The 25,136-nt window shown below is 34.8% G+C and overlaps 1 protein-coding gene across 1 annotated transcript in view; it reads left to right on the plus strand.

The window, feature by feature from the left end:
• Positions 1 to 1,459: 1,459 nt before the first annotated feature.
• Positions 1,460 to 25,136, plus strand: part of LOC132552589 (ubiquitin-like modifier-activating enzyme ATG7) — a 28,375-nt gene continuing 4,698 nt past the window's right edge. The window contains exons 1-16 of the mRNA XM_060216776.1: positions 1,460 to 1,619; positions 4,185 to 4,239; positions 5,121 to 5,238; positions 5,504 to 5,581; positions 5,780 to 5,896; positions 6,458 to 6,598; positions 7,319 to 7,424; positions 8,930 to 9,112; positions 9,267 to 9,357; positions 11,345 to 11,489; positions 13,305 to 13,463; positions 14,977 to 15,028; positions 16,387 to 16,523; positions 18,009 to 18,179; positions 19,420 to 19,535; positions 23,825 to 23,909. Coding sequence (XP_060072759.1) covers positions 1,478 to 1,619; positions 4,185 to 4,239; positions 5,121 to 5,238; positions 5,504 to 5,581; positions 5,780 to 5,896; positions 6,458 to 6,598; positions 7,319 to 7,424; positions 8,930 to 9,112; positions 9,267 to 9,357; positions 11,345 to 11,489; positions 13,305 to 13,463; positions 14,977 to 15,028; positions 16,387 to 16,523; positions 18,009 to 18,179; positions 19,420 to 19,535; positions 23,825 to 23,909 — 1,896 coding nt within the window. The 5' untranslated portion in view covers positions 1,460 to 1,477. The remainder of the gene's footprint in view (positions 1,620 to 4,184; positions 4,240 to 5,120; positions 5,239 to 5,503; positions 5,582 to 5,779; positions 5,897 to 6,457; positions 6,599 to 7,318; positions 7,425 to 8,929; positions 9,113 to 9,266; positions 9,358 to 11,344; positions 11,490 to 13,304; positions 13,464 to 14,976; positions 15,029 to 16,386; positions 16,524 to 18,008; positions 18,180 to 19,419; positions 19,536 to 23,824; positions 23,910 to 25,136) is intronic.

The following is a 25,136-nucleotide window of genomic DNA, read 5'->3' on the forward strand; positions in this document are numbered from 1 at the left end:
GAAACGAGACGAGAACGCTCTGTAAATGCAGGGACGTATATGACAGATACGTCCCTGGTAAATGGAAAGAAATCCTTTATACCGTTATCCCCCTCATGTGAATAACAAGACAGACAAAACTGACTATGTTAGAACTCCGACTGACGTCATGGACGAAATAAAAGAACTTGCAAATAATGACCTGAAACCAAAACAAATTTCCCAAAGACTAATGACTAAATACGATGAATTGTACGCTTCTTCTTCAGTTAAACAAATCAAAGACGCAAAAAGACGCGAGAAAACTAAAGACAGAACTGAAGAATGGACAGACACATGTAGGTAACATGGCTGACCATTTTGGACATTTAAAGACCTTAGTGAAAGACGGACATCCATTCGTAAAATCAATTGTGCATACTTTAGGGAAGACTCCATGTGTTATCCTTTTTACGGACGAACAAATTAAAGACATTATAACTTTACGCTGCTCTGGACAGACATTGTTAAAGTTTGACAAGACTTTCAACTTGTGCGATATGCACGTAACAGCTTCCTGTTTTAAACAATTGAGTGTGGTACGGACTGACACAAAACAACCGTCTTTATTTCTAGGACCTCCATGACAACAGCGACTATGAGACCTATTACACATTATTTTCATATCTTAGATCTAAACTAGCGGGAGTAGACAAGTCCAAACTCATTGCAGGGACAAGGTGAACGCAATCATCGACAACTTTCATGACGCAAGACACGTACTTTGTACAAGACATTTGAAATTGCCAAAAGGAAAGAAAAGAGAAGAAAGAGAAAGAAGAAAAGCAAAGAAAAAAAGCGATTTCAAAATAAAAAATATAATGAGAAAAGTAGAAAAGATTTGTGATAAAAAAGAAATCACTTGTGTAAATAGAAATAAATAAATTCTTTTGTGGTAGGATAAAACAAATCAATCAAGATGCAATGCTGCCTTTTTGAATTGATAATATTTTCTGTGATGACCATTATCAGGGACGTCCCTGCCATTATTACTCAAAATTTGATGTGACGCATAAGGACACAGATCATTGTGTGATGCGAGGACGACGACATCAATTTAATAGCATATCAATCCATCTCAATTTATGTAATATCGATCTTACAAATATTGTCATAATTTCAAAACAATACCATGTCATTTTAACATGAAAATATGAGAAAAATGACTACTGCAATATTTTAGGTATCAGAATGTGTATGATTTAGTCCGAAACTTTCAAAACCTGAATTCATCATGAACAACTAAATACATGACATATAAACGGGTTTTCTATAATTATGCACTTGAATGTTGAATTACAGAGTTAACTCTACATAAAATGAAAGTAGACTATGAAAATACGCAACTATGTCTGAAGTTCACATCAGACTTCCGCTGTGCACATAATATTTTGAGCGGAAGTATTTGTATGCCATCACGTGACAAGGAATGGTTTTCGGCTAGTTTCACATTTGACAGATGATGGCAAACAAAACTCTGCAGTTTGCTCCATTCAACAGTTTCCTTGATGCTGGATTTTGGCATAACCTCTCGGACAAAAAATTGAATATTTATGGACTCGACGAAACGCCGAAACCTATACATGGATTTTATTTCAATGGTAAAGCATTTTCATATTACTTTTTGTATGGTTATTACCTCAGGTTACCTCAGGATATTATACCGAACACAGGTCTAGGAGACCTCTCTATTCGGCACCTTCTTTCTTATTGTTCCGGATGGAGCAGCTCTATACTCGTAAATAAATCCTCCCCCACCCCCGCCAGAACTTGTCGAGTCTAGACTCAAATATTTTGAGATTTGGAACATTAACAACATTTTCAGACAGACTATTCCAGGTGTTGATGATTCGAGATGCGAAAGAATATTTTCCAGTGTCTTTCTTAGCTCAATGAACTGCAAGTCTCTATTCGTGCCCTCTAGTAGTACTAATGTTCCGCTGGACAGTAATTGTAACATCCTGGTCATAAATGTTAAATAATTTATATGTCTCAATCATATCTCCCCTTAGACGTCTGTAAACTAGCGTTGGAAGTAGGAGTTTTCTCAGCCTGGCCTCGTAACACTAGTCTCTCAAACCAGGAACTAGTTTTGTTGCATGACACTGAACATTTTCCAATGATGTGATTTTGTGAATTCTGTGCGGGCTCCATACCACATAAGCATACTCCAAGAGGGGTCTAACAAAGGCTTTGTATAGAGGAATAAAGTTGTCAGTATCCAGATATGTGAAAGTTCTTCTAATGAGTCCCATAACACTGTTAGCTTTATTAATTTTTTCCTGTATGTGATGTTCAAACAATAAGTTGGAGTCAATGGTTACTCCTAAGTCTGTTTCTCTATCAACTTGGCGTAGATTATAAGACTCTTTCATATCCGTGTATGTAGGATAGGGATATTCCACCCGAGGGTCACAAAATATGGTGAAACCCGAGGCTCTGCCGAGGGTTTTACCATATTTTGTAACCCCGAGGGAGAAAAAGACTCTTTCATTATGTGAGTATGTAGGATAGGGATATTCCACCCTCGGGGTTACAAAATATGGTAAAACCCTCGGCAGAGCCTCGGGTTTCACCATATTTTGTGACCCTCGGGTCATATCTTTACCAAAATTTTGGGAAAAGGACAGTCGGTTGGTCATTATTTTCATTTTTTAAAATTTTTTCAATCCAAGGTTTTTATAAAAAATGAACTGGATATTCTTAATGCTTCAAAGAAATCAACAAGGAACAAATTTTTATAATTCAACATATAGTTTTATCATCAAAATCACATATTTGATCATTTTAAGGAATATATCGATGTATCTTTTTACTGTTTTAACATTTTTTCAAAATACTGTGACGCTGACATGACGTCACCATAGTCAAAGGAATTCCATCCATAAATTCAAGGTGTGACATCACACGATCTCCTATTCCGAGTCGCTGTCGCTCTCGATCACCATGATTGGACGACGTTTGGGTGGTGGAACATTTGTGGTGATATTTACAGATGACAGCTGACAGATTGATGTAAACAAGCAGACGATGCTGTAAGAGTTGTCTTCCCTGAACACAGATTACTCACAGATTTGCCCATGTAAGATAGAATTTTCTTACATAGCTATCTTACATGGGCAAACTCTATCCAATATGGCGGGATATGAGAGAAAATGCGTCTCATCACCAGAACTCAGGAAATACACAGGTGTATCATTAATTGTGTCTTTACCAACTGTTAACACAACACATTTATCTGTGTGGAATCGCAATAGCCATTTGTCTGACCAGTCTTGAAGTGATGTTAAGTCATGCTGTAGCTGGAATCTATCCTGATAACAAGTTATCTTCTTGAAAATTTTTGTGTCATCAGCAAATAAGTATGGTATGGAGTTAGAAGTCACATCTGGGAGATCATTTATGTATACTACAAATAATATGGGTCCTAAAACACTGCCTTGGGGTACACTGCTAACAACTTCTCCCCATTTAGAGCTGTTACCATTGATACACACACATTGTTGTCTACCGCTAAGGAAGGATGAAATCCAACCTAGCACATTCTTGCTTATTATTAAGGGATAATATTTAAAAGCTTAAAGCTTGATGCATTGTAGATACATAATTTATATGAAAATACGTACATAAGTTATTGTGTCTGTGTAGATGTCTACCAGGATTATGTGTGTTGCTTTGTTTAGGAATTTTGTTAGCTTTGGAATGTACGTGTCATTGGCTATTTTGATGAGGAGAAAGTAATCCCTTATGAGATTCCTTGGTGTGACTCATTTTTATAGGATATAACTGAATCACCAGGAGGACTGCCAGAAGGGATTAGGAAGAATATTCCATTGTAGGAAGACTCTGTCTTCTCTCCAACTTTCCCGATTCAGTCAGGAGTTTCCAGATTTTTTTTATTAAGGTTTTACGAAACTTCTGTATGAACCAACAACATTTCACATAGAGAACAAGCATTTGGAATATTACTGATCATAGTGGAGTACATAAGCCTTTTTTCAAGTATTTTGGTATATAAAGTAGATTTTGTTGTTATTAATTGAAAGTCTGACAAATTTGTCAATAGACTTGAAATCTTACGTACATGACATGTACAAATCACAGTAAGAGTGCATCTATTCCTAATACTATTTCAGAATAAATGTTGTACATCATTCTTTCTACAGGTGATCCTGTTGGTGTCCCATGTCGTATGAATGTGGAATATACGGCATTTGATGAGTAAGTAAATGTACTCTTACCATCTGATGTTAATGTACAAGTCAGAGTTGAGATAAAGTAAGTCCCTGTATGTTCTGTGTATGATATCAGATATCTAACCAACAAATCAGAGTTAAAGTAACCAGTAAATGGAATCAGGTGAGGGGCCTACAAAAGGGCAAGATATTCAAAGTTGTAAAAATCTTCACAAGTACAAGACATCCTTACTGAAAAAATTACTGACAAGAAATATGCAAATGGCAAGAAATTGACCTTTTCTTAAATATCCCATTGAAACCAACAACATTTTTTAAACCATATTTTTCTGGTTTTGTGGCACAGTGATAATGCACTCACCTTTCACCTAAGTGTCCCAGGTTCGATTTGCAGAACGAACCTGAAAAATTATAAGAGTAACCTGCCCCACCATGTGGGTTTTCCCTGGGTTTTCCTGTTTCCTCCCACAGAAGACACATTGTGTGCTGGCCAACAAGAGTGATTAATATAAGCTTAAAGCTTGTTTCACAATTGTTGTAAAATAAATAAAGTTCATACTTATAAAATCATATTTGGTTTACCTTCAGGAAAATGACACATTTTGAAGTAAAATACACTGTACAGCTTCAGTTAAATAATTAAATGCAAACTTATTGAGGGTAACTTCAACATACACTCCCTAAAAATTTAGAATGATTTTGATGATTTCCTGACCGTTCCTTCCATCATTACTGCCGTTTTACTTGTTTTATAGTTAGTCAGATGACTGTAAGGGCCAATGGGCCTCTTGTTCTGATATAGAGTAAAAAGTAGGGAAAGTGTGATCATACATGAATAACATATCTGATTAACATGTCTGGCTGATTAAGCCTACTTTATCAGCATGTAGGACTGAATATTTTCAGGGATTTTAAAACTCCTGCAAGATGCTTCAAGACCTTAGGAACTCTACATACTACGAACACAATTGAAACTTTCAAAGAATGTGATAAAAAGAGTATGTTGGTGCAATCTGGCAAACAGGTAATTCTTTCTTCCTCAAGTCATCAGTTGTTATTTGTATCTGTAAAGTATTGATTTTGACCCTAATTCAATACTTGAGGTAAGATTATCCCTATTTAACAAACTTTTATATGATTATCTTTAATAATCTTACTTATAGGAGAGAATGAGCTAATATCTTTAAAGATGCAATGAAAAATCATACATATGTTTATTATAAAATTATCCTCTTGTGTATACTTGTGTATAGTTCAAAATCAGATTTATGAATTAAATGTTATTATAGGTATGGGAAGACATCATCAGTGGGAAAGCTTTGGAAGATCCCACTCTGTTGTCACGGTTTCTACTCCTCACACATGCAGTAAGTAGGGATAATTGTCTATTTCACACAAGATTTCTTTTGTTTATAAAGAAGATTTACTGGTCATAAAATATGTCAAACACATAATAATGTAATTGGTGTACAATAGTTTTATAGGATTGTCAAGACGTCTGTGATGTTGAAGTAACAAAACAACCATTTCAGAAAATAAAACTACAAATTTTGTCAATTTTATAGGACCTGAAGAAATATATCTACTATTACTGGTTTGCTTTTCCGTGCCTGTGTCCACCATGTGATGTCTCCATGGTAACTGCCCCAGTGACCTTGGACAAAGCATTTTCTTCAGAACAGGTTTGATTTGACATTGTTACAGATATAGACTAACAGTAGTGCTCACTCTTGCAACTTGTTTTCTCTTTCTTTCATTTTGAAATCACTATCCTTTATACTGATGCTTTTAGAATTTTGAGAATTAAAAGTGGTGATGTATAGTATAAGGTATGTCTGTCCTGTCATGGTCTCATTCCATATCTATGTTGTATCTTGAAAATCTTGAAGTATGATTTTTACCATTAAGATCATTGGTCAAGGTTGAAAGGTCACTTTGACAACTATATCAAACAATGATATTTATTCACATAGGAGTTGGGTCAATATTATTACATCATCAGAGACAAACTCTAAACTGACATTTTTTATTGCCTTTTTCCTGCTGTCGTGTGTTATGCCTCATGAGTCTTGTAAATAATTTATGTTTTTGATTTCTTCTCAGTAATCAGAAGGCTCAGAGTTCTGATATTGGGACTGTAATATGTGCTTTTTTTCCTTGTTTTCCTTGTTAATATTAACATCAATAATTTCTGTGAACATTCTTTGATCTATTTTTTTTCTCTTTTTTTTTTTGTCCATCAGATCAAAAACCTGGAATCCTCTTATGACAATTTTCAGTCATCACTTTCCACATTTGTTGGGTACTTTCTAGTTACCATGGACACAGATATTCAAGTTCTAAAGATAAAAAATATGGAAAAATATATAGCTGATCCGAAAAAGGTTTGTTTCATCTTTTGCTTCCACAATGATTTTGAAATATTTGTAAAACTCACTTGTAAAATGGTTACTGGGATTTCTGTCTGAAATTAATGAATAGTCCCATATTAAGTTTTTAACAAGAAATAAGACCATATTTTGTTTAAAATTTCTACTATTTCTTAATCCTTCAGTGGATTTCAACCAAATTCGGTCTGAAATATCATTGAGAGTAGAGAATCATTTCTTAGATTCAGAAAGTTGATTTGACCCCTAGGGACCTGGGGACAGATGGGGCCCCAAATGCGAGAAAGTTAGACAATATTTTGTTTCAAAATGCTATTCTTTATTAATGCTTGAATGGATTTTGACCAAATATGGTCTGAAACATCATTGAGATAGAGGAATCACTTCTTAAAGGAGCAGAGCTAAAGAGGGGAAATAGCCCCAATGGTGAATATAGAGTAAATTCTTTGCAATCCTAATCCTTTTGCAGGATTGATTTGATGTTTTTGCCAGAATTTAGTCTGCAGCGGTCTTAGGTGAAGGGGAATCAATTATGTTCAAACCTTTGATCTCCGCCACCTGGGACAAGACAGGAAACAGGGCTAATTCTTAAAAATCTTACTCCTCCTGTGGGAATGATCGGATTATAACCAGATTTGGTCTAATGCATTTTTGAGTGAAGAGAACTAAATCATGCTCGGTGAATGATACAGGTCCTTTATGCCTCATTATAAACAGGTGTTATTAGCCTTTGCTGACCCTTGTACTTTGGGCTGGGAGGATCTTATAGCCCTGGCTGAAGCTTTAACACACTTTGTACATGTGATTGCATACACTGTAAATGGTAAGTCTTAATTATATGCTGTGGGTCTGATGATTATTAGTTCACCTGGTCCAAAGGACTTATGCAATGGTGTGACATGCAAGCTTTCATCCATTAACACACATCATTAGAGGAAGGGGAACAAAGTTTACATAAGTATTGGTTCTCGACCCCAGAGACCAGAGGGACTGGGCCCAAAAGGGGAAACTGGAATTTTTAAAAAGTCCTACTCCAGTAAGTATGAACATACATTTCCCAAATTTTGTCTGAAGCATTCTTGGCTGAGGAGGAATCAATCTTCCAACAAAGAAACAAAGTAATTTATTTAAAATCCTGCTTCTCCTGAAGGAATGATTGGTCTGAAGTATTCTTAAGTGAAAGGGAATAAATTTTGTATAAATGGTAGGTGTCAGCCCCGTGGTGTAGGGTCAGACAGGACAAAAGAACTAATCCTTTAAAATCCTACTCTTCCTGTAGAAATCTTTGGATTCTAACAAAATTTGGCCTGAGGCAATCTTTGATTGAGGGGAATCAATTTTGTATAAAGATTTGGTCTTGGCTCTGTTAGGTGGAAGGGTCAGAGTCTAATAGGGGAAATAGAGTGAATTCTTTGAAATCCTACTCCTTGTGTAGGAATGATTTTATTTTGCCCGAATTTGGTCTGGAGTATTCATAAGAGAAGGGAATCCATTCTATATAAATGGGGGAACCAGGCCTCCTGGGATGAGGCCCAATTTGGAAAATGTAAGTTCATAAAAATCCTTTTTCCATGCAAGGATATTGTCCATGTTTGGTCTGAAGAATTCTATATGAATGATGAATCAGACTGCAAGGCCAGGACCCAACAAGGAACTTTTTTCAGAAATAGTTGGCCATATTTGAAATTTATTGTTAAATGACTGAATAGCTGAATAAGCCAGTTGAGTGATGCAGGCTATTTGGCTAGTCCAATAGTTAGTACTAGAAGTTTCTGGCTAGAAAATGCAGTCAGTTGTTAAAAGATCACTGGCATACCTTGTAGTGACCTTACTGTAGAAATATTGCTGTATGTTGTGATCTTGGCTTCTCCTGACTGTAGAAATGTTGCTGTATGTTGTGACCTTGGTTTCTCCTTACTGTAGAAATATTGCTGTATGTTGTGACCTTGGAATCTCCTTACTGTAGAAATGTTGCTGTATGTTGTGACCTTGGTTTCTCCTTACTGTAGAAATGTTTCTATCTGTTGTGACCTTGGCTTCTCTTTACTGTAGAAATGTTTCTGTATGTAGTGACCTTGGCTTCTCCTTACTGTAGAAATATTGCTGTATGTTGTGACCTTGACTTCTCTCTATAGATATATATATCAGCTGTTGAAATACTGCTAAATTGAACTGTAGGATAAAAGCAGGTATTCAGCATTAATTCTGTGTCACTCTAATATCACTGCATTGCTGTACATGAATATTGACTTTGAACGGATCAAGATTTGCAATGAAATGCATTGTTATGTTTTTATTTCAACACTTGATTGTCTTATGACTGTTAAGACTTTAAACAGTCTTCAACAGGAAAGCTTTACTCATTTCACTGTATGTTACAAATTTTCAGGGGAGATAAACTAGAAGAAGTCCAGGTGTTATGCTTTCGAGACCACTGTAAAGATGGTGTAAGAGATGTAACAAGAAGCCTTGTGTTTACCGTCAAGCTCACATCAATCAAGCAATTGACAGGTTTGTGAATGAATTGTTTCTGTCAGGTTCACCTCCATCAAACAATTGAGAGAGTGACTCATATCATTAAAAGATTTGACAGCTTTATGAATTAACTTTTTACAATCAAGCTCACATCTATTAAAGAATTAACAGCTTTCTTTTCATTGCACAGAATGTCCAAAATGTGTTGGGTGGGAGAAAAATGAACGACAAAAACTTGGACCCAGGACTGTGAATCTAAGCTCCAGCATGGACCCATCTAAGTATAAACAGAGAAATATCTTTGTATCTTTTAAGCCCTTGCTTATCAGTTGGTAGGCTATTGAAATTGTCTTTTGTCTGCTGTCCACTGGTTTTTGTATGGTCTGCCTTCCATCTGTTTAAATGTTGTTTGCCATCTACCCATCTGGTCTGCCATCTACTGTAAAAACCCACATAATGTGCACAGGTTTATTTGAGAAAATAAATGTCCAAAATGGGGGATGTGCTTATTACATAGATATAGGGTTTTGGCCAAAGGACCAAATGAGCTTATCCTGTGGTGCGTCATCTGTCGTCAGTCATATGGTGTTAAACTTTTTCCTTTAAACAACTTCTTCCTGACAAAGTTTGTGATAAGAAATGGCCTTAAGATATATTCAAGGTCATCTTCTCATGAACTTAAAGGGCATGATATTTGGCTGGTGTATTTCTATGATGAAATTTGACAAAATTTGCAAAAAGTAAATGACATTGACTTATGTTCAAGGTCATAGGAGTCAAAACATTTAAAGGACTTTTTTTATAAGCCATTTCTAGATTTGAAAGATTTGATATATTACCTGTGACCTTGAAAGTAGGTGAAAGTCATTAATATTTCCAACTTGATAGCCAATGTCCAGGGCTTTCTTGACATGAAAATATCAAGGCTGTAGACTTAGTAGAACCTGAGAAGAAATATTTCAAAGTTTGTTACCCAAAATAGTAATTATCAGCTTTGACCTTGATAGAGAATTGGAATGTGCATTTTCAGACAAGATTTTATGTAAACATTCATCAGCAGTTGATCACAGCATTCTTCTGACATAATTTCAATATTGTGTGCCTCTTTGTCATTGAAAAAAAACTATTTAAAGATTTTAAAGTAATTGACCCATGTGACCTGGAAAGTGGGTCAAGGTAATACATTTAGATACATAGCAACAAAGTTTAAATAGACTGTAAACCTATCTCTTACCGATCAAAAGATTTGGACATATTCTGGGAGGAGAAGAATAAGAAACATAACAACAGGGCTTTCACCATCACTATTCTTATAATAATACCAAGAAACCAAACAATAAGTCCTTAAATTAAATAAATTTTGAAGAGAATACTTTCAAGTTTTGGACTTAATATCGTTGATCCCCAAAAGTACCTGTGCACATTATTTGGGTGCGCTTATTATGCTGGATTTTACAGTACCCATCCGGATATGGTCTGTCGTCTACCTATCAGGATGTGGTACACCATCCACCCATCTGGACATGGTTACCTCTATCTGTCTGGATGTAGTCTGTCATCTATCCTACAAAAATGATCAGAAAAATGATGGACAGGTTTCCCTCTTCTAATTATGTCACCCTGTGATCAGTTGTCCTGTTGACACAACATTTAAAAACAAATAAGACAAAATACAAGAAAACTTCTAACTCATACAGAACTTGTGAAATCATATGGTGGTGAGCACCAAGATTTCAAGGCATATTGGTATCTCCTTTTGAATTTTTTCTCCCAAGAAAATGTATTTAAAATTTTAATTAGGTAACAAAAATATCAAAATGGACAAGTATATTTCCAATAGCATTGACAAATAATCCATTTGAGATGAAATTGACTTAAAGCTATCAGTTTCTTTAGTTTCATGGATGTTCAGAAATCAAATGCTCTTCATTTCGTAATCAGTTTGGTTATTGTTAGAAGTTTAATATTTGACAGGGGCCAGTTGAAAATTAACGTAATTGTGGCCTTTCTCAAATATTATTTTCTTTGCAATAGCGTCATCTCCATTTACACTTACAGAGTTTCAATCTTATGTTGTTAAGCAGTTGATTTCTCATGTTTCACAACAACAAACATAACAGTTTCTATAGAACAATATGTCTCTTGTTCTCAAAGGGATTTTAATTCTCCAGATTACCAGTAAACAATGCTCCTCTTTGACCTGTTTCTATGTTAACTTCCAAAGTGCTGAAATAAATTTTCTTTACTATGTTAATCTCTGAATGACAGGTTGTCGGAGTCAGCAGTTGACCTCAACCTGAAGCTGATGAGATGGAGGCTATTACCAGAGCTTGACCTAGATCAAATCTCAAGAACAAAATGTCTTCTGCTTGGGGCTGGTACTCTAGGATGCAATGTAGCAAGATGTTTGATGGTAATTAATGATATATCCAACAATATTTGCTTTTAGGTCACCTGAGACAAAATATCATTGTGACCTAATGATCTTTTGTTCAGAGTCATGTGTTGTAAACTTTTAATATTCTACCCCTGTACTGATTACAATGAAATTTTGCTGAAACCTTCTGTCTCTACAGGCAAACCAAACTTGTAAATTATATGGTACCCACTCCCCAGGACCCTGAGGGGCAAGGCAAAGAGTATTGATTTTTCTTGCAAATTTAAAAAAACATCTTCTTCTCAACCCCAAATATATTAGAATCAAATGATCTTCATGGATACAAAGGTTTTAATGTGCTCTTCCAAAATAGTAAATTTCATTATTTCAGGGTCTCATATTTTCTACCAGAGAAGAGGCAAAGTTTACTGAAGTTTATAGAGGAAAATTACATTTTTGAGCTTGATTTGTTTTATTTCTGTGGAAATGTTTCAAACCTAGTTAGAATTATTAGTATAAGATTATTTATGGGTACACCATATGTAATCTTATTTTCTTAGTTATTAACTCAAAATTGAAATGAAATTCAATGACCAATAGATTTCATGTTTCATTTCTGTGCACTTTAAATTTTCATGCTCTAAACTTCTCAAGTTTCAGCAGCATGACTCAGCTGAAATTTGCCTGAAAGGATCCTATGATGGTCCTGACCAAGTATTGTTGTATTTTGGATTGCTCCAAAATCCAAAACTGTTGTCATGCATTGCATCTTGAATAACACATTTTAAGCATCTTTTCCACTTGTGCCATTGAGCTAAGAACTGGTGGGAATGTAGTAAAGGAATTTAACAAAGTATTGTTATATTTTGACTTTTTCAAGAATTCCTTGTGGTTTCTATGCAACCGCTTTGTATCCTGTTTGTGCAATCATTGTTCTTCTTAAATTCCATGTGTGGGATTCAGCTTAAATTATCATGTTATCTTGTAAGTCAAAATCCAGCATGACTGCCATCTTGAAAACCATTATTAAACTTTGCCACTGCTGCTGGTGTCATTGAGTTGGAAATTGATAAAGATAAAAACTTAAACAAATCAAAATTATGCTTTTGTTATTTCACATGGCAAAAGTGCTGTTGAGCTGATGGTATGATAAAGAATCCACCTGTTTGTCTGACTGTCTGTTAGTAAACTTTTCCCCAAGGAAATCATAAATGAATGACCTCGACCAATTTTCAAGGTCGCAGGAGTCAAATATGTAAAGAAAAATTCGAGAATCTTCTTAAGTTCAAGAAACCAAGGTACTGATATTTAGTCAATAGGGACCTTGGATTGAATGCTACAAATGTTCCTCATATAAATGACCTTGACCTATTTTCAAGGCTACAAGGGTCAGATATATTAAACCTTTAAGAATATTCTCAAGTTTTAGTACTGATTTTTGACCAGTAGATATCACAGATGGAGTGCTGCAAAGTTGAGTCAGATGACTGTTGGGCCCATGGGCCTCTTCTTTGTTATTACCTGGTAAAGATTATATGTAACAATATCAGAAAAGGAATATAAATGATTTCATATGCTTTTGATAGCAGGACCAAAAATAATAATGACGATGATAAGAAGCATAAAAGACTCAAAATGTATTTTCTCTTCTTGTTGAAAAACTCCCATGATGCAGTCACTAAGTATTATACTAACATCGGAAAGGTGTTTAATTTTTGTGTGTGTCAAAACAGTTATCAGTAGATGAAAAAAAATCAAGTAAAATTTGATATATTAATTTTATTTCTGAGAAGAATTGTATCTTTGGTGCTGCCATTTTGTGATTAGCATGAAAATAACTTGTGTTGCCAGGGATGGGGAGTAAGGAAGATAACTCTTGTTGACAATGGTAAGGTGTCCTACTCAAATCCAGTCCGACAGAGCCTGTTTTTGTTTGAGGACTGCATGCAAGGAGGTCGACCAAAAGCCGAAGCAGCAGCACTGTCATTGCAGAAAATATTTCCTGGAATAGTAAGTGATGAATATTCTATCAAATTGATTTGGTCCAGATTGTGGCGTTCTCATAACAAAACTCAAAAGTGATGTCAGAAATATTGATAAGTGGAGATTGTAGGAACTTGAATTGTAACTTTTGAACTGAAACATATTTAACATGTATGCATATTAATGATGAGACGGTCATAATTTAGACGTGAGACGCTGGCACCAGCAAATCATTCTTCGGTGCAAAAATTACCCTCCCTACCTCCTACTTTTTAATTAACATCGGATATCATATATCTACATATGTATTGTACATCTAGCATATTGATGAATCAGATGATCAGGTATAAATGATCAGCATTCCCTATGTGATCTTAGGTGAGGGGAGGTTTTGGTGGCCATGTCATGAAGGTTCGCCTCAATCGGCCAATAACACAGGGGATTCAATAGCATACCATCATAACGGATGGCAGTGATGAATTTGTCATGATAAATCACTGAGATTAAAACAGGACATATCGCAAGGACCATTAGGGCCCATCATAGGATCACTCATGAGATGAGAGCATTAGGTAAACTTTCCATTGAATCAACTGCTTCTCAGTAACAAAAAGGCCCAGGGTGCTGATGCTGGGCCTGTAGCATGCTGAGATGAAGGGCTCTGAAGGTTTTTCATAATATTGACCCATATTCAAGATCACAGAGATCAAATTTGTTAATATCAAAAAATGAGCTTTTCTGATTAACAAAAGTTTCTAAGGACATGGATGAATCCCAACAAATTTTACAGAAAAAAATTACCTTGACATGTATTCAAGGCCACAAGGGTCGAATTTGTTAAAACCTTTAAACGACTTCTTTTGATGAACCAATATGACTAGAGAGATAGTACTTGACCCATACCCATGTTTTAGCTATAATCAGGGACATAACTGTCGATGTTTAGAGCTGACTATCAGAAACTTAAAGTTTCATGTGGAAATTGGTTGATCTGCCCACTTTGAATGCCAGTGGTGTACATGTTAATATTTAATGAACATTGAACACCAGGTGAGTGGTGCAGGCCCATTGGGCCTGTTGTTATCAAACAGTTTGATAACATTCCCATTAATCTTGTAACCAGCTTCTTAGTGAATCTGGTTCCTTATTACTATAAACAATATTGGTTGTACAGTATATTCCTACTGTTTTGGAATGTATCATGAACCTTCTATTTCATAGCACTACTGTAACGACTTTAAGAAAGATAATTTGCATGTCTTATAGATATTATATCATTTTATGTTATTAATTAAACTACATCCATAAGCTTATATGTAAGTGTATATGTGTACCTGTGTGTTAGAAGATGCGGGTGTGTACATGTGTATGTACTTGTAGATGTGATTATGATAATATATAAAATGTATATGATGTTGTCTATGCAAAAAAAATGAAGATAAAGAAAAAAAATTAAAGTAATGATAAGTAAAACTTGGATGATACTCGTCTGGTAATTAGTGGTTTAGAGCATAGCTATATTGTCTCCATTTTTTGACAGGATGCACAAGGAATAGCTATGTCAATTCCTATGCCAGGTCATCCAGTATCAGGTAAGGAATCATTGATATATCTGTATACAGTTCTGTACAAACATTTAGATCTTTGTCTAAAATAATCATATAATTTGGTCCCGGAAAATACTTCTTTGTAATAAAAGTGATTAATTGTGTGCCTATTCTACAGTTTGGCAGTGTTTGACAGTTCAATTTCTTCTATGCACTTCTAAACAGTCCTTGTAATTATGTCCCACAAATGAAGTGGGGAGACATATTGTGTTTGCTCCGTTTCTTCTTCTTCTTATTATTTATATTATCCTTATTTCTTCCACTTTCTTCTGCCGGCGAGGTTTCCGATGCGTTTCTCATAAACTATTGCATGGGATTTAACAAAACTTTACACACATATTCATACATACGAGGCGAGTGCAGGCCACTTGAATTTTTCCAATCGGTAATCTGAGCGGTCAGCTGTGGTCAAAATTTGGCCAAATTTTAAATATTGTCCGATTTTCGTGAAAATTTGTATATATGTATTAGGTGGCACTATAGGAGCAAAATGGCGTAGTCCATTTTTCATTCGGCCATTGATCGGTCATCTGAGCGGTCAGCTGTGGTCATCATCATAGATTTCTCTCAAATTTAAGATGCAGATTTCCCATAATTCCTAGCTGCACCTGCTTGATTTTTGGACTGATCAGAAAAACAAAATGACTGACAGGCAACCATCTTTAACTTCACCAAGTAAAGTTTGTTCTTGTTATTTTTTAAGAAGAACTGGATGGACCTCTCTCAGATGATCATTTGTAGGTTCCTCTTGGTCCCATGTTATGCCTGTTTGAGTTTGGGACTTGTCAGAAAAAGTTAGACAATAAACAATCATCTTGAATGTTGACTTGGAAAGTTTGTTTGTCCCTATTTCTTGAAAGCTACTGTATAGATCTTTCTGAAATTACATAGGTAGAATCCCATTGGTCCCTTGTTGTGCCTGTTTGATTTTGGGATTGATCATAAAACTTGATGGCATCAGGTGCTTCGAATGGTTGTTTAAAAAGTAGTTACCTGAAGGGTTTACCTTTGATGTGAACGTTACTACATGAAGTGATTATTGTTACACTGATATCCCTATCAATTGTTAGGCATACATAGTATCCCATGATGTCAGTGTTTGAGCAAGGATAGAAAGGATTCAAATTACCACTAGACAAAAAATTATTATTTTTACCGAAAAAAATCAAGTGCCTGCCTTTTCAAACTAACCGGAGGTGTACTGTAACCTTCAGATAGTAATGAAATGCTCCAATGTTGTAAAACAGGTGGATCATTACAAGGTACTACCTGCCTATACAAACTAACCAGATGTGTACTGTAACCTTCAGATAGTAATGAAATGCTCCTATGTTGTAAAACAGGTGGATCATTACAAGGTACTAAGAAGGATGTACAACAGCTTGAAGACCTCATCAAATCTCACGATGCTGTATTCCTCCTTCTAGACACCCGAGAAAGCAGATGGCTACCAACAGTCATGGCTGCTGCTCATAAGAAGGTTAAACAAGCTATTCAACAATATGTTATATGTTTTGTGTGTCAAGTGAGCTTTAGGGCATGTTGTGGTACCATCTGTCAACTCGTTCTTCAATTCACTTCTTGACAACAAAGTGGGACTAGATTTTGACCAGTTTTTTTCTTAAACATCCTTGGATAAAAGAGAATCCATTTATTTGAATAAAAAATTCCTCTGACCCACAAAGAGGCACTCAGCAGATGAGCAGGGTGAAATAAAGGAAATAGAGGCAATTAAGAAAATCTGTTGAATATCTGTTGTAATAAAGGGATTTGTCAGGGCTATAGTTTCCTCTAAATGTTAAGGGGCTTTTAAATGTAGATCCAAAATTGATATCAAACATGTTTATAAGGTAACTACTGCAATGAATGTAGCAATGGTGTAGATTTAGTGTAAATGGTAGGCCCCATGTAGAGAGGTTTTTGGGAAAATATTTTCTATACAGTTAAAGGTCCCATGTAGAGAGGTAATGGGAAGTTATTTTCTATACAGTTAAAGATCCCATTTAGAGAGGTACCAGTAATAGGAAGTTATTTTCTATACAGTTAAAGGTCCCATGTGGAGAGGTAATGGGAAATTATTTTCTATACAGTTAAAGATCCCATTTAGAGAGGTACCAGAAATAGGAAGTTATTTTCTATACAGTTAAAGGTCCCATGTAGAAACATAAGGAAAATAGATTGTGAAAAAGGTAGTTCTCATATAAGCCAGGAGAATGGGCCTCATAAATGCTAAGCTCTATGTGGAAAGGTAAATAGGAATTTGTTTGGTATAAATGGTAGGCCTAATGTAGCCAGATAAAGGGAATTTACCGGTATTTGGTAAAAATAGTAGCTTGTATTACAATATTAACTTAATTTCATCTTGTTCACATTTCTGTGTGTGGTATCCTTGGTTATCATTTTTTCAACTCAGAAAGTTAATTTGACCTCTAGAGACCTGGGGGCAGGGCCCCATATGGGAAAATTAGTCAATAATTTTGCTTCAAAACGCTGCTCTTCATAAAGGCTTGAATGGATTTAAACCAAATATGGTATGAAACATTATAAGGGAGTGGCAATGATATCAAACATGCATGAAGTGATCCTGAGATTGTTCTGACCAAATCTTATTTTTTTCGATTTGATCCAAAATCCAACATAACTCATCCTGATCTAAAGTCTGAACTACTTGTCCAGTTTTATTCACACCAATGAGAAAAATATTTGGAGTTTGATTTGTTAAGAAAAAGAAAGAGACGATATGTTGATATTTTTCAGCCTGATCAAAACTTCCAACATGTTAACCGAAGTAGCCATTTTGTAACATGATTGTGCAACTGTTTTTCATGAATAGAAATTACCATTTATAAATTTTAGATACTTTCAAGTAATATTCAGAATTTGAATTCATCAGATTTGTCAGACCACTGTCAGCAAACTCTATGGTTTGTCCATCCATTTACAACAGACATTTGTCATATTACAGATAGTTATTTGTGCTGCATTAGGATTTGACACCTTCTTGGTGATGAGACATGGTGTGAAGTCAGATACCGAGACAGACACGTCTGTGTTAGAACCTCTCTCTAGTTATACAACCATTCCTGGGGACCAGCTTGGATGTTACTTCTGTAATGACGTTGTTGCTCCTGGAAACGTAAGTGTTTTAATGGTCATTAGAGACCAACATCTAAATGCATTCATTCATCTCTCCATGTCTGTTCATCTGTCTGTTCATCATTATCAGATGGTGGGCTATTCAAATCACTGACATCTGTGGTACATCGTCCATCCGTGCGTAAATAAATTTTGTTGTGCTATTTCTTGAGAAGTACTAGATGGATTTTTCTCAAATTTCATATATAGGTTCCTGTTGGTCCCTAGTTGTGCCATTTGATCTTGGGGCTGATCAGAAAAACAAAGTGGCCGACTAACAGCTAACTTGGATTTCGCCTAATAAATTTTGTTATTTCTCGAGAAATACGTAATGGATCTCTCTCAAATATCATGTGTAGGTTCCCCTTGGTTCCTAGGTGTGCCCGTTTGACTTTGGAGCTGATTAGAAACAAAAAAATGTACTTTGGTTTTGAAAATTTGTTATTGCTATTGCTGTAAAACTACTTCATAGATCTTTCTCAAATTTCATATGTGTTCCTCTTTTTCTCCACTGAGAAACAGAAAGTGGCCAATAGGTGGTTGTTTTGGTGTTTGTTATTGCTATTTCTTGAAGTGCTGAATGGATACCACTCAAATTTCATGTGTAGGCTTCCTCTGGTCCTAGTTGTGCCCATATGATATTTGGTTTTACCAGAGAAACAAAACAGCCAACAACTAGTAATTCACTTCAGTCAACAGCCGTCACTGACCAATACCTGACACAGTCTGTAAAGTCAGAAACAAACCTCTTTAAAAGCCAGTAACACTGCAAGCATGATTATACTTCTCATTGGCTGTGATATTGTTACACTGGCAGAATCAAGTCATCCATCAGATATGGTGACACATTGCCTGGATTTTTGCATTTTTGCAAGAAGTCATATGACTCAAGGACCAATATTGGGACATAATTTATGGTACGATGGGCTTGCTTCTATGTCAACTTAGAACTCTTTAAGCTCAGGATAAGGTGATATTTAATTCAAAGTCAAACCTTCTTCAAAACAGATCATCCTTTGTTTAAAGGTACAAACCTCTCAGGAATGAGGAGATATCCAATTAGGGACAGCTCACACTGTTTCACTCCCTCTCACTACTTACAAGATTTGGAGCAATCTGGTTACACTACAACAGCCACTGGTCAGTCTTCTATATCAATCTGTCTTTTAAGGATTTTTTTCTCAGACCTGGAAACTGTTATATTTACATTAAATCCTTTTCTTCTGTTTTGTTGTTTCTAGAGTACAAGAGATCGAACTTTGGATCAACAATGCACTGTCTCCCGTCCAGGAATGTCTTTCCTAGCAAGTGCACTAGCTGTGGAACTACTTGTCTCATTAATACAGCATCCTAAGTGGTGAGTAAGATGTCAGTGCATTTAAGGCTGTATGTCCCAGTGTCTGACACATCATTCTAAGTAGTGGATGTAAATTTGGTATGGATTTGTTTATAAAATAAAAAGATTTTGTGTACAGTATTGTAGTAGAAATCCATATGATATTCCCAGGATTGGATTTAGGTAACACATTTGATAAGCTGTGTGTAAATTTCTGACATTTCAAATTCTTCTCATGTTCAGGAGATGGGATTTAGCTCAAACATGCCTGGAAGGATTTTGAGATGGTGTAAACAAAGTATTCCAACTTATAATATAGCTACCAAGGCCACCATAGCCAGGATGTCCCACTCCCCAACCCCTAACAAAGTTCGGTCATACTAGCTTTGATCAGCAGAGTGGTTTTTTGCCTGTTTGTAGAAAAATCATTGGGCATTGTATTCACTCAGTTTTCATGGGATTTTCTTAAAATTTCATGCACCATATGAAGTTGTGATTCTGCTTTTTTACAACTTTATAGAGTGTTATGGCTCTTTTCTATAAAAAAATGAACTCAGTCTTGTCTGCATTCATTTATCCTCAAATAGATTTTTAAACATTTTGTGTTAAGTGCCCGTACCATTGGGAAAAATTTTGGCATTTTGGCAGCTATGCATGTTTATACCAAGTTAGAAAGGATGTTGGATTTGAATCATGTGTACATGTTATTAAGGCATTGATGGATAAATGAATATATGACTTGGATTGGCATCAATTTATAGCTCTGAAGGTCTGGTGAACTTATGCCATACAACAGCATGTAGTCTTTGACAGTTACCTAATCACCATCATTATGTGGTGATTGACAGAATGTATTATGGACTGAAACCTCACTTTCATTTTCTTGGTTTCTGTCATTTAAGGCTTGAATAATGTAAAAGAACTTTCCTTGATTTAAAAAATAAATCAATTAATGAATATATCTATCTCAAAACATAGAAATTAAATTAATATCATTTTTGCTACTTTGTAAGCAGATGCTTACTTTTGGTCCAATAGCCATAATGCAGTAATTAGTTACACTACAGTCATAAATGGCAGCGAGTAAACCATTGAACTCTGTAATCGCAAGATTTTTCCGATGAAAAAGAAGATGTGTATGGTTGAATTTAGCAGTTTTGGGGTGAATAAATACTCCAGATTTTTGTATAGGTAAGGAAGGTAGGATGATACAGCAAATTTGTTTCATAAACAAGTCATTCATTTACTCTAAAGTTACCGACAGTTTGGCTAAATCACAGGACAGTCAAAACGTTGATCACTACTGATTATTAAAATGTTTTATCATGTCAATTTCACAGAATGAGTCTGAATTAATTCAACTTTATGTCGGTGAAGATTCGTAGTCATCTACCGTAATGTTATGTACAACTAGGTAACAAATTGGTCAACCAGGATGCAACCTTTTATGTTAGGAGTACTCTAGAATTGATGCATAGCTCTAAACTTGGAAGTTAAGTAATGCAAATATATATATAAATAACATTTTTGTCTAGAGCTATGTTAACCATAGCTTGTACATATTTAGTGATTTAACAATCTTATATATTGGAAGTACAAAAGGAAATTTTACTGAAGTTACAGTGGCTATTAACACATTATAAAGATTTAACTTAACCACTGGATTCTAACAAAAACTTGCTAGTCAGTAAAACTTAGTTTCAGTCATTACATTGTAATGTTTAGTTTACTTTAAATAACTTCAGTTCCCTTGGACAGATCAAACTAAAACTTTACATGTGTACTGCTTTCTTAAATGACAGTGCTTGTTATCAGGCTATTTTTGTACACATGAAAAACCATATCTAGACATTAATGTGCTGTTTGATTTATCACGTGGAATAAGCCAAATCTGAGAAATCACATCAGTACCTCAGCTAGTCTTAATTTACACACAAATATAAAACATAACATGCCAACCAACAAATGTAGAGAATTTCTTAGATTAAAGAACAAATTGTAAAACTTTCATGTGTCAAATGTAGAAAAAAATCTTATTTTTACGTGTCAAATAAAGAAAAAAAATGAAATTTTGATATGGCAGATTTAGAAATCAAGTAGAAGTTTCACTGACAACCTACATCTATTTATAAGTTGACTGAAGGTTAGAAATATATTTAAAATTTACTTACGGTGTAAGAATAACGTAACATTTTCTGTGTGGTTAGGGCTCATTAGGTATAGAAATCATGCATTATATTTTTACTGACATAACCTTGTATATAACTACTTGCATGATTATCCCTTTTAAAATTGATATTTTTGCAGCCTGATGAATCGATAACACACAACACTGAGGGAAAAGACTTCAGAGTGAAGTTATATCTGCCAATTTGTTCTTCAATCAAAACTAATTAAATTTATTGGAAACAAAGAGAAATGTATTGTTTGTTTATCATTTACCTTTTATGTGTAAATGTAGGATTGTATTTAATGGATTAAACTGAAGACGAGCACTACAGACATAGGTTATAGTTTTATATATACAAATTTCTTTACTGTACTTATTTACTTAAAAACAACCTGATGACTAACCAAAAGAATGGCTGATAAGTTCCTATAGAATGATGCCTGACAATGTTTGCGAAAAGAAATGACCTTTACCCATATGGAAGGTCACAAGAATCAAATTTGTTGAAACTTATAACAGACTTCTTCTGGTAAACCAAAAGTCCAGGCATCAGAATATTTAGTTGAAAAGTAGTTCTAGGTCAGAGCCTATCAAAAGTTAGAGAAAAAAAAAGAAATAGCATTTCCCTATAATCCAGGTCAGAACTGTTACTGTTTAGAGTTGATTATTAGAAGCTGTTTGTTGTGGTAATTGGTTAAAATTGATTGTGTGTGCCCACTTTGAATTCAAATACACGTACATGTCAACATGCTTGTGATATTAACACTGATTCTATCTTGGAATACCAGCTGATTGATGCTGGCCCCTTGGGCCTCTTATTGATGGTATCTTAACAATTTTTTTTTAAAGTTTGATTGGGGTTGAAAAAACCTAGCAACATTAAAAATTTACTTGTATTGTTACTATGCATTGATTTCTGAATGACATGAAGTGTACTTACATTTCATGTCAATGTACAATTATCTGAAAGATAATCATTTTAAATCATTTATACTCTGCAGGCTTGTGAACTGACAAGATACAACACTGAAGATAAACTTGTAGTGATCAGTTTACTTTGTCATGCTTGATCTGTATTCTTCACTCTATTGAAGTTATTGATATCAAATCACATGTTAAATCTTGAAATTTGCTACATGCATTTTGTCACACTTTTTACATATAATAGATTGTATCTCATCTATGGAAGATCAGTGTTGAAATAGATAAAGTTTTTTATATTGTGTTTCAGATTTCCTTGTTTTCTATATTGTGTTTCAGATTTCCTTGTTTTCTATATTGTGTTTCAGATTTCCTTGTTTTCTATATTGTGTTTCAGATTTCCTTGTTTTCTATATTGTGTTTCAGATTCCCTTGTTTTCTATATTGTGTTTCAGATTTCCTTGTTTTCTATATTGTGTTTCAGATTTCCTTGTTTTCTATATTGTGTTTCAGATTTCCTTGTTTTCTATATTTTGTTTCAGAGTTCCTTTATACAGTACTGACATGGATCTTATGATACTGAAATATCAGGTCCATTTGTAACTTTCACATATTTCAATTAGATTGAAAATGTGATATCAGAGGCTTTATAAATACAGTGTGTGATTATTAGACAAACCACTTATATTGATGAAGCAGGATTATTAATTCATTATGCCTATTAAACGATGAATCATATAACAGCATGCCCTGTAGTGTATGTCCTGTACAAACTCTGATGAAACTTCATAAAATCCCTGTACCTTCCCATACAAATGTAGAATTAGATACAGTAAAGCTATACCATAATTACAATTGCACATTCACCCGTTTCATCCTCTTACTGGGCTTCTTTAGGACATACATGTTACAATATCTGCCCCAAATCATTTTACCTAAAGAAGCCGAGAGGATAGTGAAAATGGTCCACTTGATATATAATGTCATTATGAATCTGTCCATTGGCCCGTTATTTGTCCTTACAAACTCATACAATATTTTCTATCAAGCATCCTGCACATGCTTGATTATCATATAGAATTGAAACATCATGTAGTCTGTTTTAACAAGTTATCTAGATATACCAGAGCCCAGTTTAAACAGGTTTTGGTGTGGATCTCTAGTGAGTATAGACTGAGTCTGACAAAATAACTGTATAAATTATGTGATATTTCAACAGTGGAAAAGCTGAGGCAGATACAAGTGCTAAAGATGACCACCTAACTAAGGATCTTCCTTGTTCTCTTGGATTAGTACCTCATCAGGTAGGACAGAAAACAATGTATTAATTACTTGTTTATAATCAACACATTTCTAATGATGATTTATGTCATCATGGTAATGATGTCTTAATATGTTATTCTGAATAATCTTGATACTGTTTACCTGTATAATGTTAGTTCTGACATTTTGATACTGTTTACCTGTATAATGTTGGTTCTGAGTGTTACTATAAACAGAGTTAAGCCTTGATACTGTTTACCTGTATAATGTTAGTTCTGAGTGTTACTATAAACAGAGTTAAGCCTTGATACTGTTTACCTGTATAATGTTAGTTCTGACATTTTGATACTGTTTACCTGTATAATGTTAGTTCTGACGTGTTGATACTGTCTACCTGTATAATGTTAGTTCTGAGTGTTACTATAAACAGAGTTAAACCTTGATACTGTCTACCTGTATAATGTTGGTTCTGATGTGTTGATACTGTCTACCTGTATAATGTTAGTTCTGCCATGTTGATACTGTATACCTGTATAATGTTAGTTCTGACGTGTTGATACTGTTTACCTGTATAATGTTAGTTCTGACATGTTGATACTGTTTACCTGTATAATGTTAGTTCTGACGTTTTGATACTGTTTACCTGTATAATGTTAGTTCTGACGTGTTGATACTGTTTACCTGTATAATGTTAGTTCTGCCATGTTGATACTGTTTACCTGTATAACGTTAGTTCTGACATGTTGATACTGTTTACCTGTATAATGTTAGTTCTGACGTGTTGATACTGTTTACCTGTATAATGTTAGTTCTGACATGTTGATACTGTCTACCTGTATAATGTTAGTTCTGATGTGTTGATACTGTCTACCTGTATAATGTTAGTTCTGACATGTTGATACTGTCTACCTGTATAATGTTAGTTCTGACGTGTTGATACTGTCTACCTGTATAATGTTAGTTCTGCCATGTTGATACTGTATACCTGTATAATGTTAGTTCTGACGTGTTGATACTGTCTACCTGTATAATGTTAGTTCTGACGTGTTGATACCATGTTGATACTGTTTACCTGTATAATGTTGGTTCCTGATGTGTTGATAATGTCTACCTGTATAACGTTAGTCTGACATGTTGATACTGTTTACCTGTATAATGTTAGTTCTGACGTTTTGATACTGTTTACCTGTATAATGTTAGTTCTGACGTGTTGATACTGTTTACCTGTATAATGTTAGTTCTGAGTGTTACTATAAACAGAGTTAAAC

Source organism: Ylistrum balloti, unplaced genomic scaffold (genome assembly GCF_031769215.1).
Source record: "Ylistrum balloti isolate Yb309-2 unplaced genomic scaffold, AGI_CSIRO_Ybal_v1 Utg370260, whole genome shotgun sequence".
NCBI lineage: Eukaryota > Metazoa > Mollusca > Bivalvia > Pectinida > Pectinidae > Ylistrum > Ylistrum balloti.